The sequence below is a fragment of the Mesoplodon densirostris genome, chromosome 19 (genome assembly GCF_025265405.1).
Source record: "Mesoplodon densirostris isolate mMesDen1 chromosome 19, mMesDen1 primary haplotype, whole genome shotgun sequence".
In the NCBI taxonomy this organism is placed as follows: domain Eukaryota; kingdom Metazoa; phylum Chordata; class Mammalia; order Artiodactyla; family Ziphiidae; genus Mesoplodon; species Mesoplodon densirostris.
The window spans coordinates 48,513,961-48,541,685 of NC_082679.1; the positions used below are offsets into that span (position 1 = coordinate 48,513,961).

At 42.2% G+C, this 27,725-nt stretch overlaps 1 protein-coding gene across 1 annotated transcript in view; it reads left to right on the plus strand.

The window, feature by feature from the left end:
- The first annotated feature begins 9,586 nt into the window (after positions 1–9,586).
- Positions 9,587–27,725, plus strand: part of SNTB2 (syntrophin beta 2) — an 89,982-nt gene continuing 71,843 nt past the window's right edge. Inside the window, exon 1 of the mRNA XM_060083760.1 lies at positions 9,587–10,209. Within this exon, the coding sequence (XP_059939743.1) occupies positions 9,630–10,209 (580 nt within the window). The 5' untranslated portion in view covers positions 9,587–9,629. The remainder of the gene's footprint in view (positions 10,210–27,725) is intronic.

Consider the following 27,725-nt stretch of genomic DNA (forward strand, 5'->3'; position numbering starts at 1 on the left):
GTCATTATGGATGTTATTTTCTAAAATGCTGGACAGGAATTTCCCTTCATTGACTGAAACCGAACAGAAACTCCAAGGTATTGTAGTTGAGATAGTGTTCCAGTTAGCTACAAAGTCATCCAACTTGTTTAGGTCCTGTTTGTTCTTTAGACCACACTCTCAGGGGAAAAAGGCAATAGTTACCTCCTATCCCCTAACACATGCTTGAGGCTTCAGAGAGCTGATGACCTTCATTGTCTGCCAGCCTCCAGCCTGCAGCCCGTGCAAAGGCATGGGGACTTGCCTCAAGTTGCCTTTGAGGACAGGGAAACTATGCTTGCTTATTCAAGATAGCCTAACTACTGACAGTGATAATCAGCCTTATGTTTCAAGAAAGAATATTAACTGTAGTGCTCCATCTGAAAAGTAGATGCCCTTGGCCTTTGGTAGAGCTATTAATTTTATTTGAAAGGAAAAATCAGGTTTTGGAGTATCAGCCCCAGTAATCATCTTTTTATGTTCTATGCCAGTTCTAAAGGTTAAGGAAATATTGGGCATTTTCTTATGGAGTGGGAGTGGAGGTGGGGACCAGACAGCCTACTACATATTTCACCATTTCTGTTCTCTTCTGCTTGCTTTGACATTGTTACTCCTGTGGGTGTTACCAACTGACTAGTTTTAATGTGATCTTTTAAATTAGAAAGTGAAGAACTAAGTTAACCTGAACTAAGCAGATAGATTTCTTTCCCATCTCAGTGGATGTATTCTGTTGCATGCCTGTGGAAACCCAGTATGTGCGGTTTTTTGTTTGTTTTGGGGGCTGTAGGGCTGTAGTATAGACAGAAATATGAGGGCTCTGATGACATCATGGGTAAATTGCTGATGAAAAACATTTTTGCTGAGATGAACCCCACCCTCCAGTTTGGAAAGGGAAAAAAAATGTGAGAATTTAAAGTAGGTGTGTAGGAGGAGAATTAACAGAGGTGATAAGAGAAACAGAGCCCAATAATTTATAATATAAAGGACAGCCTATTTCAGGTTTGCTAAGAGAGAACAGAGACAGCAAGGTTTATAATGGTTGCCACTTCTCTACCCCACCTGTTTATGTTTTTTTACAGTGATAGGAGTAATTTAAACAAATAGCTGCAACTTTTTAGGTCATTTGTGTAAAATACCTTTCCTCTTGCTTGAATAAATTTTCATAGTGAGACATATTCTCCCAGTCTGCATTAGACTGCACTATTACAAATAGTAATAGTCTATTACAAATAGACTGGACCGGAAGATCCTGCCCTTCCTAAGAAACGTTTTAGGTCTTCTTTTGTGTGATTGAAACCAAAGTTCAAGTCACTGATCTACAGTGAATATGACCAGAGGGAGACTAGGATGCCTTAAATATTAACTCACTTGCTTTTCCCTGACTGTAGAGCTATAAATTCAGAGACTCTTTATTAACTGGAATCTAGTTTAAGACTTGATTTACTTAACTTTAAACATATTCTGAAACCTTGTGGATTGTGTTGGGTGTCATTCTGACGGAGAGGGCTCACAGATCATCTGAGTGAAGAAGTAAAACTGTCTGAAAGTAGAAAGCATTCCTTTGCAACATTTCCAGCCAGTGATTTGGACTTCCATAAATGGTATGGGAAGTAAAAGCTTTGGGCCTTAAAATTCTTCCTAAGTAGAGAACTTTGAATACAAATGAAATAGAAACTGATTGGGGCAAGTTAGGGAAACTGGGGGAAGGGAAGACAAAGCAGTATAAGTAAGAGGACACTTCGGTGCATGTGTTTTAGGGTGATTTTACTTTAGGGATTTGTGTAACCTAGGCGCATTATGTTTCTTTTTCAGGCATTTTGCAGACTGCTGCTCATACTCGAGTTTTACAGAAAAATTTTGATCTGAGACCAACTTGAGAAAGGTCATTTTTGCTAACCTGGCTCAAATGCTTTAAAAATTCACTTTTCTCATATAGTAGCTAGTAATCGGATCTTTGAATGGATAATGCAACCTTTACCAGGGAGATTACAGCAAATTAGACTGAGAGAAACTAAAATCTTGGAATATTGGAAAAAAGTTAGAGATGGTCTAGTTTGGAGGGTTTTAAAGCTTTTTTTTTTTTAAGCATTGAAACTTTCTTCAAATGGAACTCTGTTCTGAACGGAAACATATGATACAGATAAAAGAGGAGCTGTTCAGGTTGTTGGGGGTGGGAGTGGGGGGGGGAGGCACAAAGGTTTCTGAAAGAAAACTGTGTGGCCCTTGGCCTCATTTTTATACTCATGGAAATGGAGACCGAGAGGAGAAGAAAGGGATATTTCCCATTGTCACACAATGGTTCATTAGAAGCCCAGGTGGCATTCTTACAATTACTCCCCCACGGTCTCTTGGCTGTAGGGACCCAGTAAATATGATTAGCAGGCATGGTATGCAAAAGATTTTCCATTCCACAGGCTGCAGAGAAGATGTTTAAGCATTTCTGGCTCTGGATGAGCACTCGATTTAGCTCTAAGGGTGAGTTCTGTGGGCAGTCTTATGTGTAAACCATATAGGGTGTTGTAATGAACAACCTAATGTGTTATCTGCTAGTGCTCACGTGGGGGTATTTCTCTAAGGTTAATTCCTGGGAGTGGAATTGCTAACTCATACTGTGTTCATTTTCTTTCACTTTTAGTTGTCCTTTGGAGTTGGCTGTATGTCCATCAGCAGGGTTTGAAAGCACTCATTTCCTTATACTTTGCCATTGTAGTGATAGTCTTTAGTTTTAGCCCATCTAATGGGTGAAAAATTGTATTTTACTTTGCATTTCCCTGTTTACTGATGAGATTGCTCACTTTTTTATGTGTTTTGGCTATTTGGCTAATTGTGTAAATTACATATGCATGACCTCTTCTTTTTCTCCTAATGTGTTATCTTTTTCTTTCATATCTCAAGGCATTTTATGATGTAGATCAGTACTGTCCAATAAATTCTCTATGGTGGTGGAAATGTTCTGTATCTGTGCTGTATAATAGACACTTGTAGCTCTTGAGCACTTGAAATGTGGCTAGTGTGACAGAGGAACTGAATTTTAAATTTTATTTAATTTTTTAAATTAATTAGTTTTGGCTGTGTTGGGTCTTCGTTGCTGCACGTGGGCTTTCTCTAGTTGTGGCGAGCGGGGGCAGCTCTTTGTCGAGGTGCGTGGGCTTCTAATTGCAGTGGCTTCTCTTGTTGTGGAGCATGGACTCTAGGCGCACCGGCTGCAGTAGTTGTGGCTCGCGGGCTCTAGAGCGCAGGCTCAGTAGTTGTGGCGCACGGGTTTAGTTGCTCCACAGCATGTGGGATCTTCCTGGACCAGGGCTCGAACCCGTGTCCCCTACATTGGCAGGCGATTCTTAACTACTTCGTCAACAGGGAAGCCCTAAATTTTATTTAATTTTAATCTGGGAATTCCCTGGTGGTCCAGTGGTTAGGACTCTGTGCTCACAGTGCCAAGGGCCCGGTTTCAATCCCTGGTTGGGGAACTAAAATCCCATAAGCTGTGTGGCACAGCCAAAAAAAATTTTTTTTTAAATTTTAATTTAAATAGCTATGTGTTGCTAGTGGATTTCTTAGTGGACAACACAGATCTAGATTTTTAAAAAATATTTATTTATTTATTTGGTTGTGCCAGGTCTTACTTGCGGCTCCCCGGCTCCTTAGTTGCAGCTCACCAGCTGCTTAGTCGTGGCATGTGAACTCTTAGTTGCGGCATGCATGGGGATCTAGTTCTGTGACCAGGGATCAAACCTGGGCCCCCTGCATTGGAAGCTTGGAATCTTATCCACTATGCCACCAGGGAAGTACCCAAATCTAGATATTGAGGCTTAGCTTTGTGTCAGTCCTTTGTTTTTAGAACTTAATACTCACTTAACATACATTTATTGAGTACCTGCTAAGATGATCTCAGCCCTCAAGAACTTCACAGCCTAGTCGGGGAGAGAAACAAGCTGATCAACATTAGAGATGAGCACAGAGAAGGGGCACCTAACCGGTGGGTTGAAGGTAGGAGATAGTCCTTGAGAATTGGGTAGTAATTAGCAACGTGGAAAGGAGAAGAAAAGAGGCATTCTTGCAGCATTCTCAGTGCAAAGGTCTGAAGCGAGAGCATAGCCTCTCCAAGGGTTCACCAGTAGTTCCATATGTCTGAAACACAGCACAGATCCGAAGTGGAGGAAAATGAGGCTGAAGGGCAGGCTGTAGTACTGGGTCCACCTGGGAGGGTGACTAAGAATCAGGGGAGGTTCCTAGGAAAGGTAAGTGTAGAGTGGTTTCCACAGAGGAAAGCTAAGTAGATTAGATAAATAGATTTGGATAAAGAGCCCTTAAGTCAATGTATAGTGAGAAATAAGGCCTGGTAGGAGTGGGCCTTGAAGTCTGTGGTTAAGAATTATCACTCAGTAGAAGATATAGTTATGAACCACTCAGATTCAAAGGAATGGCACAGTAAAAATGCCCATTTGTGTAAGTAAGGGACAGAAGAGACTGGAAGTTAGGGAGGCAAAAAACAGGCTGTTGTGTAGGTTCTTGACTTGGGGGTTTGTGTTAGTCTGCTAGGGCTGCCATAACAGTATCACAGACTGGGTAGCTTAAACAACAGAAATTAATTTTCTCACAATTCTGGAGGCTAGAAGTCCGAGATCAAGGTATTAACAGGGTCAGTTTCTTCTAAGGCCCCCTTCCTTGGCTTGTAGATGGCCCTTTTCTCCCTGAGTCTTCACATGTTCTTCCCTATGTGTATGTCTGTGTCCTAATCTCTGCGCCAACAGTTATATTGGATTAGGGCCCACCCTAATGACCTCATTTTAATTTAATTACCTCTTTAAAGACCCTGTCTCCAAACACAGTCACATTCTGAGGTACTGTGGGTCTGGACTTCAACCTGTATATTTTGAGGGGACACAATTCAGCCCGTAAGAGAGTCTGTGGAAGGGCTTCAGGACCTTTGTGAGCCCCCAAGTTTGAATGCTGAGTTTTACACAAATGTGCATTTGTCTGAGGTGGGTCCATAGCAGGCAGCTGATTCCCAAAGGGGTCAGTGATCCCTCCCCAGTTGGCTGTTTGCATTAACTTATTCAGGAGGAAGTTAAAGATGTGAGACGAAGGCCTGGAAATGCCACAGGCATCAATAAACACAATCTGGTGTTCAGTGGTATATGAAGAATGAGAGTTTACGCTGACTAGAAGACTACAAGTGTTATTGTGAGGCACTGGAAATTCTGTTAGAACTGGTATGGGAGGAAAGCGGATTTTTATTTTTGGACCTTATTTGAATTTCATGGGAAATTATGTAATTTCCATGACTGTCAATAAAAAACACCAGTGATTTTCCATAACTAAGTGAATTCAATGAAACTAACCTTCTTCTTGTTATATCCTTGTTAATATTTTCCTGAAAAGAAAGTCACAGAGCAACAAAACTGTCAACCAGCTGCTTCTCATTAGGAATGTGGTTAGCAGATGTGGGTTTTCTAGTTATAACGCATTGAGATAGTTAATCCATTTTTGTGGGTTTCAGATGGATGGTGATTTATCTTGGCAGGATGAATTTTAAAATGCGCTTGCATCAGCTAAAGGATATACGCACCTTTTCCTCTTTCACTTCATGTTTGTGCTGGAGAGAAAAATACGTTTTAGGATATTTCTCCCAGAAGGCAAAGTAGTACTGCCGAAAGGGACAATTGATCTCACTGTCCTCTAATGGGGGAAGAGAATGCATGGGTACTTTTTCAGAGTTGGATGTTGGATTAGTTATCTTAACAAGTTTATTTCTCCCTTTGACCTCTTCTTTAGTAGTAATTGAGCAGCTCTTTTGTTCCTCTGGCATCTGGCCACCTTTGTGGTATGACCTTCAGGCTTGCTAAGGGCTGCAATTTTGCCTGGGGCCCTCTTTCCTTATGAAATTACACAACACTCAAACCTTGGAAGCAGCCCCAGATCCACTAATTCTTTCCTTTGACGGACTTTTGGCAATATGTACTCCCTTTCAGCCAAAGTGTAGCTTTACACAAGATCTGTTTGTCACTGAAATTAATTTGGCCATTTGCCCTTTAAGCCTGGAGTCAAAAAGTATTATGGCAGACTCCTTCCTAGATAAAGTATAGACTCTCAGCTAGAGAGTTTCTACCAAAGGTTTTACTGTTGCTGCTGCTAAAGGTCAACAGGTAATAATATGACAGCAGCGGTACTTTTTATGGAACTCTTACAGTGCATCAGGTACAGTGCTGCTAAGCACTTTGCAGACATCACCCCAGTCAACCCTTACAACCACACTTCGAGGTAGGTGTCTGAAGTTTTCTGAAGAAGAGACTGAGGCCCTTGACCTCAGGCCCTTGACCATTGTCATATAACTAGTAAGTGGCCAAACTACAATTTGAACCTTGTGCTTTTAATTACCATGCTATATTGTATGTCTACTATGAGGGAGAAGAAAAAAAAGACCACTGGCATTTGAGAGAGTATAGAATCAGAGCCTGAGTAATAGAATTGTAGGAAATCATGGAACTGAAAGAGCTAATCCAACCCCGTCATTTTGAAGTAGCAATGATGCTTGCCTTGTTCTGAGAAAACAAATAACAGCTTGAGCAGAGGAGAATACCTACTGATAGGTGACAGGAATGGAAGGTGATTGGGAATTACCTCAGCCATTTCCTTTTTCAGAGGTAGATAAAATAACACGCCTGTTCAAAGAATTATCTAAGCTTGTCTCGCCATCCCTAAGAAACCGTGGGAACAGATGTGTACCCTTTTTATTTCAGATTTCATTATCCACAGTAAGTAGATTTCCACTGACTACTTGAGATTTCCTAGATGGTAATTTTCACTCTGCCAGGAACCAGTAACCTTCAGAGGGATTATTTGAAATGACTGCAGCGCAGGAGGCACTGAATTTCAATCAATCACATGCTTAATGAGTTCCTTCTCTGCAAGGCAGTATTTTTGGAAGAGTGGGGAACAAAAAGAAGTCAATGGGTGGTTCCTGCCCTCCTGTATTTTATAATCTACTTGGACGAACAAGCGAGGCATAGAATAAAATTGTTCAAAGAAAAAATCCCAGCAAATTGGGCAGCCAGGGAAAACTGGGATGAGATCTTGCTTAGTGGGAAAGTGGTTGAAAGGGGCAGGAAGTGTTTGGAAGGATGGACTGCAGGAATGTGCAAGGCGTCATTGGGAGACACTGACGGGATGAATTTGGCCAATCTGTAGTGATGAAAGAGAATGTGGAAAATTAGGTTCTGATGCAAGACCTTGTCAAAACAGCTCAATAGTTTGGAAAACTTTTATGGATATATTTGAAAATAATTTTTAAAGTAAATACCCCCAAGTAATCCCAATATCAATCTCGATTACCTTTCTTCTTCCCGGGATTAAATTACTACCTTATGTAAGTGTCCTCACTATTTATTTGGAAGATCGCTGACTTCCTTCAGTTCTACTGACCAAAAGGTCTTGACACTTTTGGAAAGAATTTCCAGCACTTCCTTTTTGCTAATAAAGGTGTCCTCAAGTGCCCAACCTCTGGGCAATTATGTATGTAAAAGTTTCAAAATTGTGCTCATACTCTAAGGAGTCAGCTGCCAGGTGCTCTCTAATAAGCAGAAATTTCACATAACTCAGGCATCTGGGGGTTCGCGCCTCAGCTGGAGCAAAGCCAGAAATGTCTGTGACTGCAGGTGCACTTCAGCACATTGGGACCTGCCGGAACAGCGATCTGGCCTCACTGCAATTGATTTAGGAGAGGGCTGGAGGGTTGAGCTTCTGCTGACACTTGCAGCTTGGAAAATTCTGCTCCGCTAATTGCAAAGAGGATTCTGCTATAATGATTTTTTTGGGTAAGATACTTTTCTCATTTTGAATTCTTTCTTCATTTGGGCTCTGGGTGATTTCCAGTCTCTATTTTTATTGTTTTAACTCGTGGTACAGGAGGCTTTTTGAAAGTTTCCACCCACACACGAATGTGCATTCAGAGTGGTGCATGGACATGGCTTACAAGCTTCAACATGTACTTCATGAGCAAGCAGGTATATAGCCCCTTTTACAGGAACTGGTACTCGCTACCTCTGCTGGCACCCCCCCCCACACACACACAAATGAAAATATGGGGATTTTGCTTTTCTTTCCAAAAAAAAAAGGAAAGAGAGCTCGTTGACTTCACGTTTTTGAGATCTCTCTCAGCAGCACGATTTCTGGACCCTCATCTTTGAGGTCTGGGGTATGTTTTTTTGTTTGTTTGTTTGTTTGTTTTTTAATTTTTTTTTTTTTTTTTTTTTGCTGTACGCGGGCCTCTCACTGCTGTGGCCTCTCCCGTTGCGGAGCACAGGCTCCGGACACACAGGGCCCGCGGCCATGGCTCGCGGGCCCAGCCGCTCCGCGGCATGTGGGATCCTCCGGGATCGGGGCACGAACCCGTGTCCCCTGCATCGGCAGGCGGACTCTCAACCACTGCGCCACCAGGGAGGCCCTGTTTGTTTGTTTTTAAAAGCCCTGGACCAGGAGGATGGGAGACCTGAGTTGTCTCTGTTTCTCCACTGTGGGCTTCCAGCCAGTCTTTGGCTTTCTGGGCCTCAGTTTCCTCAGCTCTTCAAGCCTATGAAACTGGAAGAACCAGGTGGATTGTATCACCCATGTCTTTGTATAAAAGCTGCTGCAGGCCCTGCAGTGTGCAGTTTCTGGGGAGGCTCATATGCACTTGCTCCAACATAAGGCCAAGGCCTCCAGGGTGAGAAAGATCTACAAATTCAAGTCCAAACACCCACATATTTGGTTATATGAGGGTTTTTACACTCATATCCTGCCATCTCCACTGACCCTGTACTCTGTTCACATTGGAATTCTGGCATCTTCCTAAGTAACTCATTTGACAATATCTTGGAGGCCTACCTATTGTGGCTGCAGGGCTAAAGAAGATATGGTCTCCTCTGGCATTACTGGAAAAAAACGGGATTAAAAAGCAGAGTGAAAAATGCTTGGATTCATGCCTCTGGACCTATTGCCTAGGTGGACTATTGAGCTTCCACTGTCACCTCTGTGAAGCTGTCCCCAGGCCCAACTAAATGTTTCTTCTACTCTGCTCTCAGGGTGTTTTATACATGTCACTTAACCACATAATATCACATCAGGTTGGTTGGTTCTCCATTTTCCTCCCCCACTAGACCGCCAGCTCTCAGCTGTGGCACGTTTTATCCAGCTCCTCTCCAGGCCTCAAAAGCAGCACACTGCAGAGCATTCTGTAAATACGTAACGAACCAGTCAATGCAAGTGAACGTGCAACTCGGTCTTGCAGGATTGCAAAGTGCCTCTCGAAGCTGATTTTGCCTTCCGTGCCCAGGCAGCTCTGGTGAATTGCACGGTAGAGGTCAGGAGTTGGGGGTGGGGAGATCGGAGGCGTACGAGGAAGAAGGTGAGTCCAAGCCCCACTTCGCTAGAGCTGCCCACGTCCGGTAAAATGTAACCCACTGGACTGCGGTCAACTCCTTAACCTCCCGGAAGCGGCTCGGCCGGCCTCTCCCCGCCCCTCCGGAAGGTGGGCGTGACCCCTCATGAATAATGAATTACCGCGGTGGCGTGGGGGGGCGGCGGGCCCGCCCCCTCGGGCGGGAAGGGGGAAGCGCCGAAGCTGCCTGACTGGAATGAGGGTAGCTGTGGCGACTGCGGCGGCGGGAGCGGGGCCGGCCATGGCGGTGTGGACGCGGGCCACCAAAGCGGGGCTGGTGGAGCTGCTCCTGAGGGAGCGCTGGGTCCGAGTGGTGGCCGAGCTGAGCGGGGAGAGCCTGAGCCTGACGGGCGACGCCGCGGCGGCTGAGCCTGAACCCGCTCTCGGGCCCGCGGCGGCCGCCTTTAACGGCCTCCCGAACGGCGGTGGCGCGGGCGACTCACTGCCTGGGAGCCCGAGCCGCGGCCTGGGCCCCCCGAGCCCACCCGCGCCGCCGCGGGGCCCGGCGAGCGAGGCGGGCGCGTCACCGCCCGTGCGCCGGGTGCGGGTGGTGAAGCAGGAGGCGGGCGGCCTGGGCATCAGCATCAAGGGCGGCCGCGAGAACCGGATGCCAATTCTCATCTCCAAGATCTTCCCGGGACTGGCGGCCGACCAGAGCCGGGCGCTGCGGCTGGGCGACGCCATCCTGTCGGTGAACGGCACCGACCTGCGCCAGGCCACCCACGACCAGGCCGTGCAGGCGCTGAAGCGCGCGGGCAAGGAGGTGCTGCTAGAGGGTGAGCGGGGCCGGCGGGCGGGCGGGCGGTGCTGGGCTGACCGGCGCTCACTTTGTTTCTGCCACCCTACCCGTTTTGCTGGGCCAGCCCCTTCCCTCTCCCTCGCCCCCCGGGTCCTCACCTTCCTCTCTACTGGTAGCCCGGCTCTCCCCAAACCCCGTCTGTTGGAGCTTTGAGGATGGAAAAACTGATGCTCCCTACAGGAAAAGTTGGGCAGCCGCCGAAGTGTGGCTTGCAGTCCCCAAGGAAGACTCGGTTGAGATTTAGTAAGAAGCAGCCGTGCTGGAAGCCCCGCCTCTGCACGATAAGCTGACACTAAGATCTAGAGGGGGACGGAACGAAGCTCTGGAGGTCTCCGTTTGCCTCCTGAGAAGTGCCGGGTTGGCGCTTTCTTCGCTCACCTCTGGCTCCCCAGGGCAGGCGGGTCTGTTAAAAAAAAAAAAATTCGTCCACACCGGTGCCAGCGGTATGCTTGGGCAAACCACCAAAACGCTGGTTAATTTATGGGAATTTAACCCATCATTGGCTCTCAACAATTACCAAAGGAGATCATAGCACTTCATTGAAGCCAGAATGCTGAAACAGCAAGTTTGTGTGGTTAATGAGCCTCGTTTAACAGTGGACGCTCACGTGTTTGAACATTTACTGCCAACTAGAGTTTTGCCCCTTTTGCAGGAGACTGGTGCCAGCTTCCTACCATTCACAGGCCTCAAGGCTTTAAGCTTATTAGAAGCCTGAAATGTTAAATCTCAAGTTATGTTTGAATAGCTAGGATTATTCTTTAAGTATGCATGTGATCTGTTACTTGGGTCTTTTGTGATGAATTTATGGATTTACTAAATTTATGATTTACTAAATCTCAGAATTAAATCTCATCTACTTGAAGGACTCATACATGTTGGAGGTAATATTCAGAAATTTTTGAGCAGTCGGCCTTTCACTGATGATTTCAGTCATTCAAGAAGCATTTATTGCTGGCTATATAGAACAGAATATAAAAGATGATGTGTCTATTTGGTGTCTAGTTGGGGAAAGGATAGAAAAGTGCAAAACAACTTACAATTTATAGATTACGGAGTGCAAACTATATAAATGCCAAGGGAATGCAAAGTTAGGAAGTAGTTAGTAGAAACTGTATTGGTCAGGGAGGAATTTTTCAAGGAGCTGAATCTTGAGCCAGGTCTCCAAGGAAGTGATGGACATAGGCAGAGATGAGTCAGGAGGGTATTCCTGGCAGAGGAAGAAGAGAAGGGAAGGGGTGGGGAGTGGAGGTAGGAAGGGGCCAATCATCAGACTGAGAAGCCAGAAGTCCAGCTCGGCAAAGCGATTGTCACTTTTTTCTAAATCTGCTGGTAAATGTTTGGGAAGATGTTAGTTTGCAAGTAAATATTTTAATGTGCTCCAGTTGTGAAATTCCAGTGTCCCACCTTTATAATATCCTATTTATAAATCTTATTTATATCTCACTTAGGTGGGGCTAGACATTGCTCAGAAATTAGTGCTAATAAAAGGAGTAAAATTATAGATCATGGTTTGTGTGGTATGTGTGTAAAAAAAAATTGTTACCAGAAATGTGTACCTTGAAATTGGGCTAACTAAGAATTTGGTTATAAATTCTTAGAGCCAGAATATTGAATGTAGTACTATTTATGTGGTGCTCAGTGGTGGTGGGCAGACATTTCAACTCTTTACCCCATATTTTTTTAAAAATCCAGTTTTTGTTTAGATATAATTTGAACCTGGTATTCATACCAATTAAATGAAAATCATATAGTAAATGCTTCCCAATATTCATTAGACTAAAATAGGCCACATGTGCTTTTAGAAGGAGGGTTTACAAATGGCAGCATAACATTTATTGAATGCCTATTTACCTAACACACAGGTTCTATTTTATTTTCCCATTTTGTAAAAGACAAGTAGTTTTTGTTCTTATATGTGTGGGGAAGTATGAAATTGAACTTTCAAGCCAAGGGATATAAAAATAAAATTGCTTAGAATATGTAAAATCACTGAAAACAATGATTTAATTGAACCAAGTATATAAAATTGAGAGCTAGTGTCCCATCCAGGAAGGCCACTTAAAAAAAAAAAAAATTATTATTTATTTATTTATTTATGTTTGGCTGCATTGGGTCTTCATTGCTGCGCGTGGGCTTTCTCTTGTTGCAACAAGTGGGGGGCTACTCTTCATTGCTATGCGCGGGCTTCTCATTGCGGTGGCTTCTCTTGTTGGGGAGCACAGGATCTAGGCACTCGGGCTTCAGTAGTTGTGGCTTGCGGGCTCTAGAGTGCAGCCTCAGTCGTTGTGGCACACGGGCTTAGTGGCTCTGTGGCATGTGGGATCTTCCCGGACCAGGGCTCGAACACATGTCCCCTGCATTGGCAGGCAGATTCTTAACCCCTACGCCACCAGGGAAGTCCCAGGTAGGCTACTTTTTTTTTTTTTTTTTTTTTTTTTTGGCTGCGTTGGATCTTAGTTGCTGTGCACGGGCTTTCTCCAGTTGTGGCAAGGGGGTCTACTCTTCATTGTGGAGCGCGAGCTCTAGGCGTGTGGACTTAAGTAGTTGTGGCTCCCAGGCTCTAGAGTGCAGGCTCAGTCGTTGTGGCTCACGGGCCCAGAACGCAGGCTCAGTAGTTGTGGTGCACGGGCTTAGTTGCTCCGCAGCATGTGGGATCTTCCCGGACCGGGGCACGAACCCATGTCCTCTGCATTGGCAGGCGGACTCTCAACCACTGTGCCACCAGGGAAGCCCCAGGATCTTTTTAGTTGCAGCATGCGGGCTCTTTTTTTTTCCTAGTGTGTATACATATTTTATTGGATCTCATTTTCTTTTTTTTTTAATGTCATTATTGGAGTATAATTGCTTTACAATGTTTTGTTAGTTTCTCCTGTATAACAGAGTGAATCAGCTATATGTATCCATGTATCCCCATATCCCCTCCCTCTTGCATCTACCTCCCACCCTCCCTATCCTGCCCCTCTAGGTAGTCACAAAGTACCGAGGTGATCTCCCTCTGCTGCACAGCTGCTTCCCACTAGCTATCTATTTTACATTTGGTAGTGTATATATGTCAATGCTACTCTCTCACTTCGTCCTAGCTCCCCACTGCCCACCCGATCTGTGTCCTCACAACCATTCTCTACGTCTGTGTCTTTATTCCTGTCCTGCCCCTAGGTTCATCAGAACCTTTGTTTTTTTTTTTTTAGATTCCATATATATGGTATTTGTTTTTCTCTTTCTGACTTAATTCATTCTGTATGACAGACTCTAGGTCCATCCACCTCACTACAGATAACTCAATTTCATTTCTTTTTATGACTGAGTAATATATTCCATTGTATATATGTGCCACGTCTTCTTTATCCATTCATCTGTCGATGGACATTTAGGTTGCTTCCATGACCTGGCTATTGTAAATAGTGCTGCCGTGAACATTGTGGTACATGTCTCTCTTTGAATTATGGTTTTCTCAGGGTATATGCCCAGTAGTGGGATTGCTGGGTCACATGGTAGTTCTATTTTTAGTTTTTGAAGGAACCTCCATACTGTTCTCCATAGTGGCTGTATCAACTTACATTCCCACCAACAGTGCAAGAGGGTTCCCTTTTCTCCACACCCTCTCCAGCACTTGTTGTTTGTAGATTTTTTGATGATGGCCAGTCTGACCATGTGAGGTGATGCCTCATCGTGGTTTTGATTTACATTTCTCTAATGATTAGTGATGTTGAGCATCCTTTCATGTGTTTGTTGGCAGTCTGTATAGCTTCTTTGGAGAAATGTCTGTTTAGGTCTTCCACCCATTTTTGGATTGGGTTGTTTGTTTTTTGATATTGAGCTGCTTGTAAATTTTGGAGATTAATCCTTTGTCAGCTGCTTCATTTGCAAATATTTTCTCCCATTCTGAGAGTTGTCTTTTCGTCTTGTTTATGGTTTCCTTTGCTGTGCAAAAGCTTTTAAGTTTCATTAGGTCCCACTTGTTTATTTTTGTTTTTATTTCCATTACTCTAGGAGGTGGGTCAAAAAGGATCTTGCTGTGATTTATGTCATAGAGTGTTCTGCCTATGTTTTCCTCTAAGATATTTATAGTGTCTGGGCATGTAGGCTCTCAGTTGTGGCATGTGGGATCTAGTTCCCTGACCAGGGATCAAACCCAGGCCCCCTGTATTAGGAGTGAGGAGTCTTAACTAGTGGACCACCAGGGAAGTCCCCAGCTTAAGGTTTGGTATTTGAGAAAAGATCAATAAATTTTTGAAGCAATTCTCATTGGAATAATGTTGGAAAATCATCTTTTATTGTGTAAATATGATTCTAAAAGTATTGTTATCAAATCTATTGAAAAGAAAATGGTTAGGTGTATAGAGGAAGTTGTCTGACATGAAATTTAATTTCAGAGTTGAAAATAATTTTTATATCTAGAATAGATTGAGATTTTGAGTGTCTTATATAATATGACTGGCTCTTTGTGTATGTTAGGGGACATGTAATGAATACTGCTGACATTATTAGGCTGCTCATTTGAAGAAGCTAGTTTGGGTTCCTACACTGCCACTTTCTTCACCGTATGTTGGAAAAGTTGAGTCTCCTAGAGAAAACATTTTACATTTTCTTTGAGACTTTGCCATGTATATTCATCAGTCTATCTCTTAAATAACCACTAAATTGTTAGGACGTTTTGTGTTTCTCTGTTTTTTCTTTTTAACTAGCCTTTTTGTATTTCACTTGAATGATTAGACATGTTTATATGAGAAACCATGTCTTTGTAACCAGATTATTTCTTATAGAGTCCCCTTCTTGCTAAAATATGCCCTCTAAATTATTAGAAAAATATGAGAAATTTATTGGTTCTAATACAGAGTGGTTAGGAAAATTCTAAGAGCATTTTTAGAAACCATAACCAGGCTTTAATTTAGATCTCAATTGATAACTCAGTAACTTCAACTGATGTATTCCCTGCTATGTAGTCCTTACGGGATAAAGGTTACTTTACTTTGTGATCAGATGTGTATCTTTGTACCTAAGGGATGAGGTGCAGCCTGTGGCTATGGAACAGTGTTCTGCTGTGCTGAGCAGACTGAGTCATTCAAGGATCCAATCACTGTCCTTGGCTAGGCTAGCATACTCTCCTACCCAGCTGAACAACAAATGATGCTGCTTGCTTGCATTTCCTACTAAATAGGTATGACAGTGCCTTAAGTTTGTTTTTATCCAGATTTTAAAATTATCTATGCATTTTTATGTGTATTTTCTCATTTGACCTTTACACAGTCCTTTGAGGTAGTGGGCTGTTGTTGATTACACTGAAGTTCATTAATGTTAAGTAAGTTACCGAAGGTCTCAGAATTTCTCTTGATTTTTAGGGGGAAAATGTTGTTTCCTTTGGTCAAGAGGAAAAATCTTACCTAGAATTTAAAAAATTGTGAAGTCTCATCGTCCAGATGAGGAATTAATGACCAAAGAGGTTAAGTGGCATGTTTAAGGTCACCTAAGGAATCAGTGGTGGAACTCGGACTGAAACCCAGTTCACTGCTGTCTCCCTTGTACCATGATATCTACAACCAGTCATTCAGAACTTCTAGCATCTCCTGTGCATCATCATGTTGCAGTGTGTTGTGAGAGATCAGTGTGCAAAAGAAGTTGAACGTGGTCCCTGGCATCAAAGAACTTAGACTGAAATTGGGGAGGGAAAACCACCACATAGAGAGTAATTGCTGAAATGTGTAGTACTCACTCTTCAAGAGTTCTCTGAAGAGGTGATCAGTTGGGGGATGGAAGAGTCAAGTGTGACTTCATTGGGGAAGGGATAATTTTGTCTGAGGCTTAAAGGACAAGTTGCTTCTCTGTAGATGGAAGGTAGTCCAAGTTGAGGAGGTAAATTGAGCAAAAGCCAAAATGAGCATGACCTACGATAGGAAGTAAGGAGAACAGGAATGGACTTGGGGGAAGAAAATTAAACTGGGTAGTTAAATTGGAGCCAGATTATTCAAGGCCTTGAAAGCAGGCCAGAGGAATTTGGACCTTTTTCATTCTATTAGTCAACCTTAAGTACCTACTGCAAATGAGGTGTTGTGGTAGATGCTGGGAATTCAAAATTGGGAGTAATCCCTGCCCTTTAGACTAGTAGGGAAACAGTTACAGCAGGCTGTGATAAGTGCTTTAAAAGAGATGAGAACATGATGCCCTGGAAGCAGAGGTAGAAGTGCAAAGGAGACAGCATGTCAGAGGTAAGAAAGTGATGAGTAGCTGGTGTGTTGAGAGAGGTAAAGTGTGGGAAGATGCGGGAAGTGTGTAGCTGGAGAGCAGGCTGGAAAGGTGGGCAGAGGCCAGATCATCAAGGGCCTTGTGTGCAGTGCCAAGCAGTGGTCACTAGTGGGGTTTATATTTTCAACCTAAAAAAAGGACTTGAGTTTTATTAATATTTAATGTATAAATAACCCTGGTTCTCTTCCTCAGTCTTATAAGGCAGTGCCATTACACACTCGATACACAAGGTGATGTCTCGAGGGAAGAGTGAAAGAGCTTCACAAAGCACAGGAATTGAATGTGGTGACCTTATTTATTTGTCTGCTATTATCATATTGCAACTTATTGCAGTTTACTTGAGCCTGGTTGAGTGGATTTACAATATATTATCTGCTTTTAACTAAATTAATCTTCACAAAATGAGCAAGTGGCTTAAAGATTTGCACAGAGAAACTGTGGATTGAAGATAATTCTAACACTATAAATAATAAAAACATAGAGTTTACATTTCTCCTAGTAGGAGCTCTTTGTCACATTTCAAGGTAAGCCTGTCAAGAAGTCAGCCTAAAAAATGAAATTGTCAAGAAGACTATTTGAAATATGGATTAATACATTATCATGAATAATGAACTATATGAGACTGTATTGTACTTTGAATCATACAGTAGCTAAGATAGTATGACTTCATCAGGGATATATTTAGTGTATGTATTTCATCTTTATCTCATTCTTTTTTTGCAGTACACAGGCCTTTCACTGTTGTGGCCTCTCCCGTTGCAGAGTGCAGGCTCAGCGGCCATGGCTGTCGGGCCCAGCCGCTCCGCGGCATGTGGAATCTTCCCGGACCAGGGCACGAACCCATGTCCCCTGCATCGGCAGGCGGACTCCCAACCACTGCGCCACCAGGGAAGCCCTATCTCATTCATTCTTGATGTTTACACTTTGTATATATTCTATAATATGTATGCATTAATGAATATTTGTAGGATGAGCATGTAGACTCACATGTTTACTGATGAGTGTGTACTACCAAAAGTTTTAGGCACTTCCCTGGTGGTGCAGTGGTTGAGAATCTGCCTGCCAATGCAGTGGACACGGATTCAATCCCTGGTCTGGGAAGGTCCCACATGCTGCGGAGCAACTAAGCCCGTGCGCCACAACGACTGAAGCCCGCACACCTAGAGCCTGTGCTCCACAACAAGAGAAGCCACTGCAATGAGAAGCCCGCGCACCTCAACGAAGAGTAACCCCCGCTCACTGCAACTAGAGAAAGCCTGCACGCAGCAACAAAGACCCAACATAGCCAAAAATAGATTAATTAATTTAAAAAAACAATTAAAAAAATAGTTTTAGGCCTGGCAAGCCACCCAGGTTTTAAAATGTTTTAAATGAGGAGTGTTTTAAACAAAGAAGCAACCTCTTAGAAAGAGTGGCAGATGGGGAGTGTAGGAGCTCAAGACATGAGGTAAGGGAAAGCAGTTAGGAGGCTGTTGCGACACCATTAGGATAGTGAGACTGGATAGGACAGTATGAAGCTGAAAGATATTAAGGAGATAGAAACAGCAGGTCTGAATGATCAGTGTGGGGACCGAAGGGGAGAGAAAAAGAGAGGGAAGATAACTCCTAGATGTTTGGCTTGGGAAAGTGGATATCTATGAAACCAAAACAAATGGGGGAGGAACTAGTTTTTTGGGTGAAGAGAAGTTTGGTTTGGACATGTTGAATTTGAGTCACCTGTGTGACAACCTGGTGCAAAAGACTGGTACAGGTCTGTAGTCAAGAGAACTGTCAGAAATGAGTTGAAGATTTATGAGATGTTAGGGTAGAAGTGGTGATTAATGCCATAAGTGTTGATGTAATCATTAACAGAGTGCAAATTAAAAAGAGAAGTAGGAACAGGATGGAGCCCTGCAGAACCCCTACATTTAAAATGAGAGTGGAGGAAGAGAAATCTGGAAAGAAATGGTCCAGGGAGTGCAAGTCAGGGAGGCAAGAGTTTCAAAAAGAAGGGGGTGATCAACATCTACAGATGCTGGAGAAGTCAAGAAGGAAAAAGAAGTCCGTTGGGTTTGGTGATTAGAGAACAAGATTGTTAGAGTTCTGTTAAGAGCAGTTTCATCAGAGTGACAAGAACAGAGGGCAGTGAGTAGACCTTACTTTTTTAAAGTGTCTCAGAAAAACAACAGAAGCAAAGGTGGTAACTAGATTTGAATAAAGTATCCAAGAAGGATTTTACTTTTGTAGTTGTTTTTTTTTTTATTATTTTGTTTTGTTTTAAGGGAAAGAATTAGGACATATTTATACAGCAAGGAGAAAAGGCTGGCCGAGAAAGGGAGAGGTTGGAGAGATAGAAGGGATGGGGAACTGATGCAATCCATTCTTGAGCCAGGAAGTGACATGATGGGAACAGAATTTTGGGTTGGCAGCAGTGGATGCGCTTGATGTAATGCAAAGAGGAAAGAGCAAATGTAGGAAAAACTACAGCTGTTGTAGTGAAAAGTAATCCAAAGCAGAGGTGATAACCATTGAAGGGGGTGATGGTGGTGGCCCTGAGAATAGAGAGGAAGATTCAATTCAAGAAACAGTTTAAAGCAGGTGATTTCTTGCCAGGGGACAGCAGATCCACTGTGGACCTTTTCCTACCCAGATAGCCTCCTTCTGACTGCCTGGGGCACCCAAACATTGCATACTTCTAGAGAATCTCTGGCCTCTGTTACTAGCACGGGCATTTGATGCCTCAGAGATGTTGGAGTGGAAAATTGAGAGCCACTGTTTCAAAGGAAGAAATGACAGGATGTGGGGGCAGGTTGGATATAGTGAATTAGCCCTGAGATTTCTCTCCAGGGACAGCAGAAGCACTTAGCTTTGTTATAAAGCACTTAGGCAGTGTAACTCTGTCAGCTGGCTATGGGGATTGAGAAGAAAAATTTTAGTTTATAAACACTATATAGCCACACAGCATGAGAGCATATTCTTCCTTTAAAGGGTTTTTTCCCTAGGTTAGTGAAAGGAGTTGTTGGCTTCTTCTGCAGAAATGATGGTATATTCAGGTGAGTTTAATATTTTGTGTCTGCAGAAATACAGTTGATTTAGTTACTAACTGCCATTCTAAGGAATATACACTTGAGTCCATAAAATTTGTGCTTGATTTCAGTGTAAAAAAAAAACTTGTGAAATAATTTTGTATGTAAACAAAGCACCAGTGATTATGGTATCCGTAGATTGACCTTTTAGGAAGAGTAAAGAGTTATAAAACTCAAATTTGTTTTGGTTTCTATGATCCGGCTCCCAAGACATTGCTAGAATGTTTTGAAATGTTTTGACATATAAGTAGTAAAGAATATGCGAAATGCAGCCTTTTTTTTTTTTCCCCCACCCCTGGCTGCACCCTGCTTGTGGGATCTTAGTTCCCCAGACTAGGGATTGAACCGGCCTGTGAGTGAAAGTGCAGAGTCCTAACCAGTGGACTGCCAGAGAATTCCCAAAGTGCAGCTTTTAAAAATTACTTTGGCTTTTCTTCAACATTCTTTCTTTCCACCACCTTTTACCCTCTTGTTTTTAATTTTGCAAGTTTTTTTAAATAAATTTATTTATTTATATTTATTTTACTTTTGGCTGCGTTGTGTCTTTGTTGCTGCACGTGGCTTTTCTCTGGTTGCGGTGAGCGGGGGCTACTCTTCCTTGCAGTGAGAGGGCTTTTCATTGCAGTGGCTTCTCTTGCTGTGGAGCACAGGCTCTAGGTGCGCGGGCTTCAGCAGTTGTGGCACATGGGCTCAGTAGTTGTGGCTCGCGGGCTCTAGAGTGCAGGCTCAGTAGTTGTCGTGCACTGGCTTAGTTGCTCCGCAGCATGTAGGATCTTCCTGGGCCAGGGATTGAACCCGTGTCCCCTGCATTGGCAGGCGAATTCTTAACCACTGCGCCAGCAGGGAAGCCCCTGCAAGTTTTTTAGAATGCTTTATGAAAGTAAACTTGATGGGATAGAGAGATGAGAAAGTTAAATCCTTATCTTTCAATTTAATTAATCTGTCATGTATATAAAATATTACACCTCACATTTGGAAAATGGTAAGCTTTGATTTTTCATTGAAAGAGACTCAGACAGGGGCTTCCCTGGTGGCGCAGTGGTTGAGAGTCCGCCTGCCGATGCAGGGGACACGGGTTCGTGTCCCGGTCCGGGAGGATCCCACATGCCGCGGAGCGGCTGGGCCCGTGAGCCATGGCCGCTGAGCATGCGCGTCCGGAGCTTGTACTCCGCAACGGGAGAGGCCACAGCAGTGAGGGGCCCGCATACCGGAAAAAAAAAAAAAAGAGAGACTCAGACAAATTAAAGATTTATTTATTTATTTTTAGTAAAATCAGTTGATAACTAATAATTTTTTTTTTAAAGAAATGCATGTGCCTTATTCAAGGCTCTTTTGGTTTCAAAGCACAGAAACCGATTCAAGCTAGTTCAAATAAAAGGGTGGAGGTGTTGTAAAGATACCGACAGGTCTCAGGACTCCAGAAAAAGCTGAGCAGCCAAGCCTCAGAAATGTCACAAACCCAGGCAGTGCTGAGACTCTGCTTTCCGCTCTTGCTCATGTCTCCTCACCTTAGAGTTTCTCTGTTTCTCTCTGAGAATGTTCTTTTGCAGTAGCTTTGCTCTAGTCCTTTTATGGTTTCATTTTTTATATTTAAGTCTTTAATCTACGTGGGGTTTATTTTAACATAGGTATGCAAGAGATTTAACTTTATATACTTTTCCAAATAGCTGATTATCTCAGCATTTGTCAAATAATCCTCTTGGATGCACTGTCGGATAGATTGGTGGGGCTGCCTGGAGTGCCATGTGGGGAAAGATTCCAAAGTCATATCTGGGTTCAGCAGGAAAGGCTATGCTTAATTAGTGATGTCTGCAGTGAGTGTGCCTGGGTGAGGTACAATATGCTACGTATCTGCCACCATAGGAATGACCTGTCCTTTCCTCGCTGATTTGAATTGCACCATTTTGTATATATTTAATTTTTTATATTCTGCAATCTGATTTTGGATTTTCTGTTTGAGTGTTTTGTAACCACACTGTATGTTGTAACTTTAACATTTAATAATTGATAATTCAAGTGGACTACACCAGTCAAGAAGAATTTGAAAAATAACAATAAACAATTGCAGGCTGGTATAGTTACTTATTTGTCCAGATAAATTTTGGAATGATTTTATCATTCTTTAAAAAACTCCTTTGGGATTTTGATTTAAATTGTATTAAATCCATAAATTAATTTTGAAGAGAACTGAGGTCCTTGTAATATCTGTTTCCCAATCATTTTGCCAGAAATATTGGACCTCAGTCATACATGCTCAAGCATGTGGCAAGAGGTATGGGACGTTCTGATTGGCCAGTCACGTATTCACCTTGGAGCCAGGGAATAGGGCAACTCCCCCGGCTCCACGTGGAATGAAAGTGGTGGTTTCTCAAAAGATAGTCAATGATGTTACCAAAAGAAGGGGGAATGGATGGTATGCAGGCATAAACAACAGACATCCACTACAACATTCCAAAAACATCAAAAGATGGTATTAGAGATTAAACAAGAAACTACCGTATTAGTTGAGAGATTTAGAAACTTTACAGACAGCTGTAAAAGGAAAGCAAGAAGAATACATTTGCTTGGGTATAGGTGAGCTAGGTGGAGCTTTTCAAAGACTCTTTAAACTCTGAAGTGAATAATAAATTATTCTCAGCATTTCTTTTAGTGGTATTTTGAACATCACTTTTGTATACATTTCAGGCAACTTCTCAAGGTTGCATTATGATTATCATTTTATAACTAGACAAAAAAACTATATAGAGCTTATGACAGGCCCTGAAGTTAGAGATAGATTGGGATGGAGAAAAATCTTCATCTATCAAAATAGACATACACAGTTTTCTTAGTAAGAATTATTTTGGTTGCAGAAACCCAAACCAAACTGAACAGAATTGGAAAGTATTGCCTCATATAACTCCTAAGCCTGAGGGTGGATCTAGGTTTAGGTCCAGAGGGATCCAAAGGCTCAAATTATCTTGGCTGCAACATCTGCTGTGGAGAATCTAATTCTGTGTAGTCAGCTAAGATGGCGCCGGCAGTTCTAGGAATATATTGCCCTAACTTAATAACCCCTGTTAAAAAAGGAAAGTTTTTTTTCTAGCACCTTCAGTCTCTGGGAAGGACTCTGATTAACTCTGCTTTGTCTACCCCTTGGACGTATCACTATTTCCAAGATGATGGAGGCTATGATCTAGGCCTGCATCGTGTACCCATCCTTAGTGTATTGAGATTGGCAGCATCACCAAACTATGAAATGTGGAATGGAGTGGTTGCTAAGCAAACTTATGTCCACTCTTAATAATGCAGACATTGAAGCCATAGTGCTTGAAATATTTTTGTAGCTAAACTGTAAAGTTTTAAAAGTTAAAAACAATAGAAATAAATGACATTACTGAGAGCTTTACTCTGCTAAACTCTTTACATGCATTGTCACAGTTTCTTTTAACAGCCCTGTGAGGCAGGTATCATTACGCCCATCTTAAATATGAAGAAATTGGGGCCTGTAGAGATTAAATAACTTGCCCAAGGTCACAGCACTTGGGTGGCAGAGGCACAGTAGTTACTCAGATTTATCAGACTCCACATCTCCTGTCATTTACCATTATAATAGATTGCTTCTCCAATGGATCAGTTTAGGTTAAGAAGCTAGCAAGTCTAAAGACCACTATGACTGGCTTAATGTGCAAGAAATCGTGCTCTGGATTCTGTGTTGTTGCATCTGTCTGAAGGTTATTGTTACTGTCTCCCAGTCTTTGTCTCTGATTTTCCATGCTGGGCACAAATAGATAGCTGTATGTGATTATTCAACTCATTGAATACCCACATTCTGCTAGGCACTCTGGGAGAAATGGAAAGAAAACACGAGCCCAACAACCATACTTTTAAGAAGCACCCCAGATGGCTTTATGAATGCTTATAAACTGCACATAAATTAATCCAAATTGTTTCATACATGTCATAGAAGTGAAAGACAAATACTGAGAGAACTTGCGGTGCAGGAGTGACGAATGTTAGGAATGTGTTTCAGGTGAGAGAAGGGCCGGCCACGGAATGGGCGTGGGAGGTCTGGAGGATGGCGGTATTCTATGTGAGGGGAATGGCACATCCAGAGGACGAAGATGGGAACAAGCAGGTGATCAAACTCTAGCAAACACATTGAATGAAACAGCTGATTTTCAAGACTCTGAAACACTGACTTTTTAATAATTTTAATGTATTAGTAAAAATGATAAAATGAACTTCTTAGATATTCTTGTAACAGTTTTATTCGTTATTTGCTCACTGCTTTGTAATGCAAAAATCAATTTTTCTTTTGTAATTATTCTAGCAAAAATAAGGATAAATATTCTGTATTAGTTTCTTCAAAGATTATTGATTACGTTCTAGAAAAAAACTGCTTTACTTTTATTTATTTACTTATTTTTGGCTATACCATGCGGCTTGTGGGATCTTAGTTCCCCAAACAGGGATTGAGCCCAGGCCCCAGTGGGCAGTGAAAGCACAGAGTCCTAAAGCACTGGACCGCCAAGGAATTCCATAACTGCATTTATTTTTACAGTGAACATAAAGTAAAAGTAATTGAAAAAATTAAGCTGACTCTGGGCAATATAAATTCTGCAGAAAAACAAAAAAAAAAAAGACTAAAGTGAATTTCTAAAAGTCACTGCTCACCATACAGGGAAGCCCTGTAGATCTTTTGATGATGGCCATTCTGACCGGTGTGAGATGATACCTCATTGTAGTTTTTTTTTTTTTTTTTTTTTTTTGTGGTACGCGGGCCTCTCACTGTTGTGGCCTCTCCCGTTGCGGAGCACAGGCTCCGGATGTGCAGGCTCAGCGGCCATGGCTCACGGGCCCAGCCGCTCCGCGGCATATGGGATCCTCCCGGACTGGGGCACGAACCCGTATCCCCTGCATCGGCAGGCGGACTCTCAACCACTGCGCCACCAGGGAGGCCCTCATTGTAGTTTTGATTTGCATTTCCCTAATGATTAATGATGTTGAGCATCCTTTCACGTGTTTGTTGGCAATCTGTAGATCTTCTTTGGAGAAATGCCTATTTAGGTCTTCGACCCATTTTTGGATTGGGTTGTTTGTTTTTTTTGATATTGAGCTGCATGAGGGGCAAGACTCTCTTAATGAATATTGCAAAGAAAAGCCAAAGCCTGGGACTTAGATGCCAAATAAAGCCTTCCTCTCTGCCCTTTTTATTGTGCCCTTTTAGAGAAAGGGGAAAATTATTTACACATGTATTACATTTATTTGTGTTGGCCATTGTCAAGCAAATTTATTCACAATGATTTGGGAATTTAGATGTTGGGAATATTTTGACAAGGTTGGGAATTTTTCTTATACAAAAAAATTTAATATATTCTCTATTAGCATCTTCACATTGGCATGCAATTATCTTTATGTCAGCCGTTCTGCTCTTCTAGACTGTGTTCTTGGTCCCTAACAAAGTGCCAGTCACATCACTGGTATTATGTATGTCTGTTAAATGAAAGAAGAGCAGCAAACCTCAAGTATAAAAAGGTCTTTTAAACTATAGGTGACCTTGGGGCTTCCCTGGTGGCGCAGTGGTTGAGAGTCCGCCTGCCGATGCAGGGGACACGGGTTCGTGACCCAGTCCGGGAAGATCCCACGTGCCGTGGAGCGGCTAGGCCCGTGAACTATGGCCGCTGAGCCTGCGTGTCCGGAGCCTGTGCTCCGCAACGGGAGAGGCCACAACGGTGAGAGGCCCGCGTACTGGAAAAAAAAAAAAAAAAAAAAAAAAAAAAAAATATATATATATATATATATATATATATATATATATATATATATATATATGACCTAAAAATGCAAGAAAGATAACAAATTTTTTTTTTTGTTTTTTTTTTGTTTTTTGCGGTATGCGGGCCTCTCACTGCCGTGGCCTCTCCCGTTGCGGAGCACAGGCTCCGGACGCGCAGGCCCAGCGGCCATGGCCCACGGGCCCAGCCGCTCTGCGGCATATGGGATCCTCCCAGACCGGGGCACGAACCCGTATCCCCTGCATCGGCAGGCGAACTCTCAAACCACTGCGCCACCAGGGAGGCCCAAGATAACAAATTTTTTGTCCACCAAATTCAGGATGTGATTAATGCTAGGGCACAAGGAAGATGAATGGAGTCGGGGAGAGAGGTTCATGGGGGCTTTTTGTTAGGAAATAAAACTGAACAAATAGGACAGAATTTTGAGATTGGTAAAGTTGAGTTACATGAATGTTCATTGTATTGTACTCTATATTTTTAGTGTATTTTAAATATTTCTCAATTTAAAAAATTAAGATAAAATTTAAAAGTTGTCCAATTTTTCTTTATGCTGGATCACTTAACTATCACTTTGATTGATTCTGACTCTTTAACATTTAAAAAACTTGAAATATAATTAACATGCAATAATGTGTTCTTAGGTGTTCATTTCAATGAATTTTGCCAGTTGTATACACCTGTGTAAACACTATATAAGCTATAGAACATTTCCATCACCTCCAGAAGGTTCCCTCATGGCCTTCCAGTCAATTCCTCTCCCCACCTCTACCCTAGGTAACCATTTTAAAATTTCTTTCACCATATATTAGTTTTGTCTATTCTTGAAATTTATTGGAATGGAATCAAAAGTGTCTGTTCAAGTCTTTTTACCTACATTTTTACTGGGTTGTTTATCTCTTTGTTGTTGGATTGTAGAACTCTATATATTCTGGACACAGGTCTGTTGTTAGATGTGTGTGTTGTGACTATTTTTTTCATCCTGTAGTTTGTCTACTCAATTTCTTAACGGTGGATTTAGATGAGCTGAAATTTTTTCTTTCATGGTAGTATTGTGTTTCCTGTCCAGGAAATCTTTGCCTACTTCAAGGGCACAAAGCTCCATGTTTTCTTCCAGAGGCTTTATGGTTGTGTTTCAAGTTTAGACCTACAATCGATTCATCTTGAAATAATTTTTTGTATATTGACTACTTTTCTTTGCTCTATGTAGCCCTCACCTGACTGGTAAGTTTCTTCTACCTTAAAGATTCTCATTATTTCTCTTTGAGGGGTAATGGCAGGAGACTGTAACTTTTACCAAACCCTTTACTAAACACTACTGCTGCCTATTTATTTACGTATGTTCCCTCTTCAGTGGTGTGTCATTGGAATCTGAGACAAACTGAGTCATCTCTCTCTGGTTTTTTGTAATTGCCCCCCATTACACCTTCAGGGCCTCCAAGGGCCTGATTTTAAAGCAGAATATTCAGGAAGGCCATATTTTCCATTCAGGAAAACAGCATCCTGGCCTAAAAGTTGCCATTGACATAATGAAGTATTACATGTGAATGTATGATTAGTTAAAGGATTTTGATGCCTTACCTTTTTTTTTTTAATGCCTTACCTTTTATTTAAGCATCTTGTACAGTATTAGCATTGTAATGTTATTAATGTCACAGAACTGGAAGGACCACTCATTAACACTAATAAATGGGAGAAAATGCACTGGACCAAAAGTGGCAGTCTTTATAACTTGTAAGACTTTCTTAAATGCAGATCTGTACTTAAAGCAGCAGGCTAACTTATTTTTGTGATGTTGATGTACTGAATGCGGGGGGGTGGGGGGTGGGGGGCGGCAGTGGCAAAATAGAAAGGATTAAGGAGGCAAGGACATAAAATCCTTTAATACTGCTTAGTAAGGTATTCATTTTATCCATTTGAAGAAATCTGAAATTCTTTATGAAAGGAATGTATTTTTAATTTGGGGGTGGGGAACAGTTGCTGAATCATTGGGTATTAACCAGGTTAGGGTACAGATTACAGCTGGAAGGAATGTTAATCCTGTTAGATTGTGTTTATTGTCCACAAGAACACTACCAAAAAAAAAAATACCAACCTGAAATTATTCTCAGATTTTCAGGAAAAAGTTTGAACAGTTATTTTAGGTTTCTTATTTGGAGGGTAATAATCTTGAGTTTGTCTTAAAACATTTTCTTTGAGCAATCAACTCTTAATTATTCATGTGTGATTGATCAATTTTGCTATTTATTTTCCTAAAATATTTCATCTCAAGTCAGGTTTCTCTTGCCCTCTCTGGTTCTGGGTGGAGAGTGAATTGCGATAATCTGCAGCATTTACTGTGAGAAGGAAGATGAATTTTAATATTTGTTTGAGCACAATGTAATTGGAGATAAAGCTGCTGCTACAAAATAACA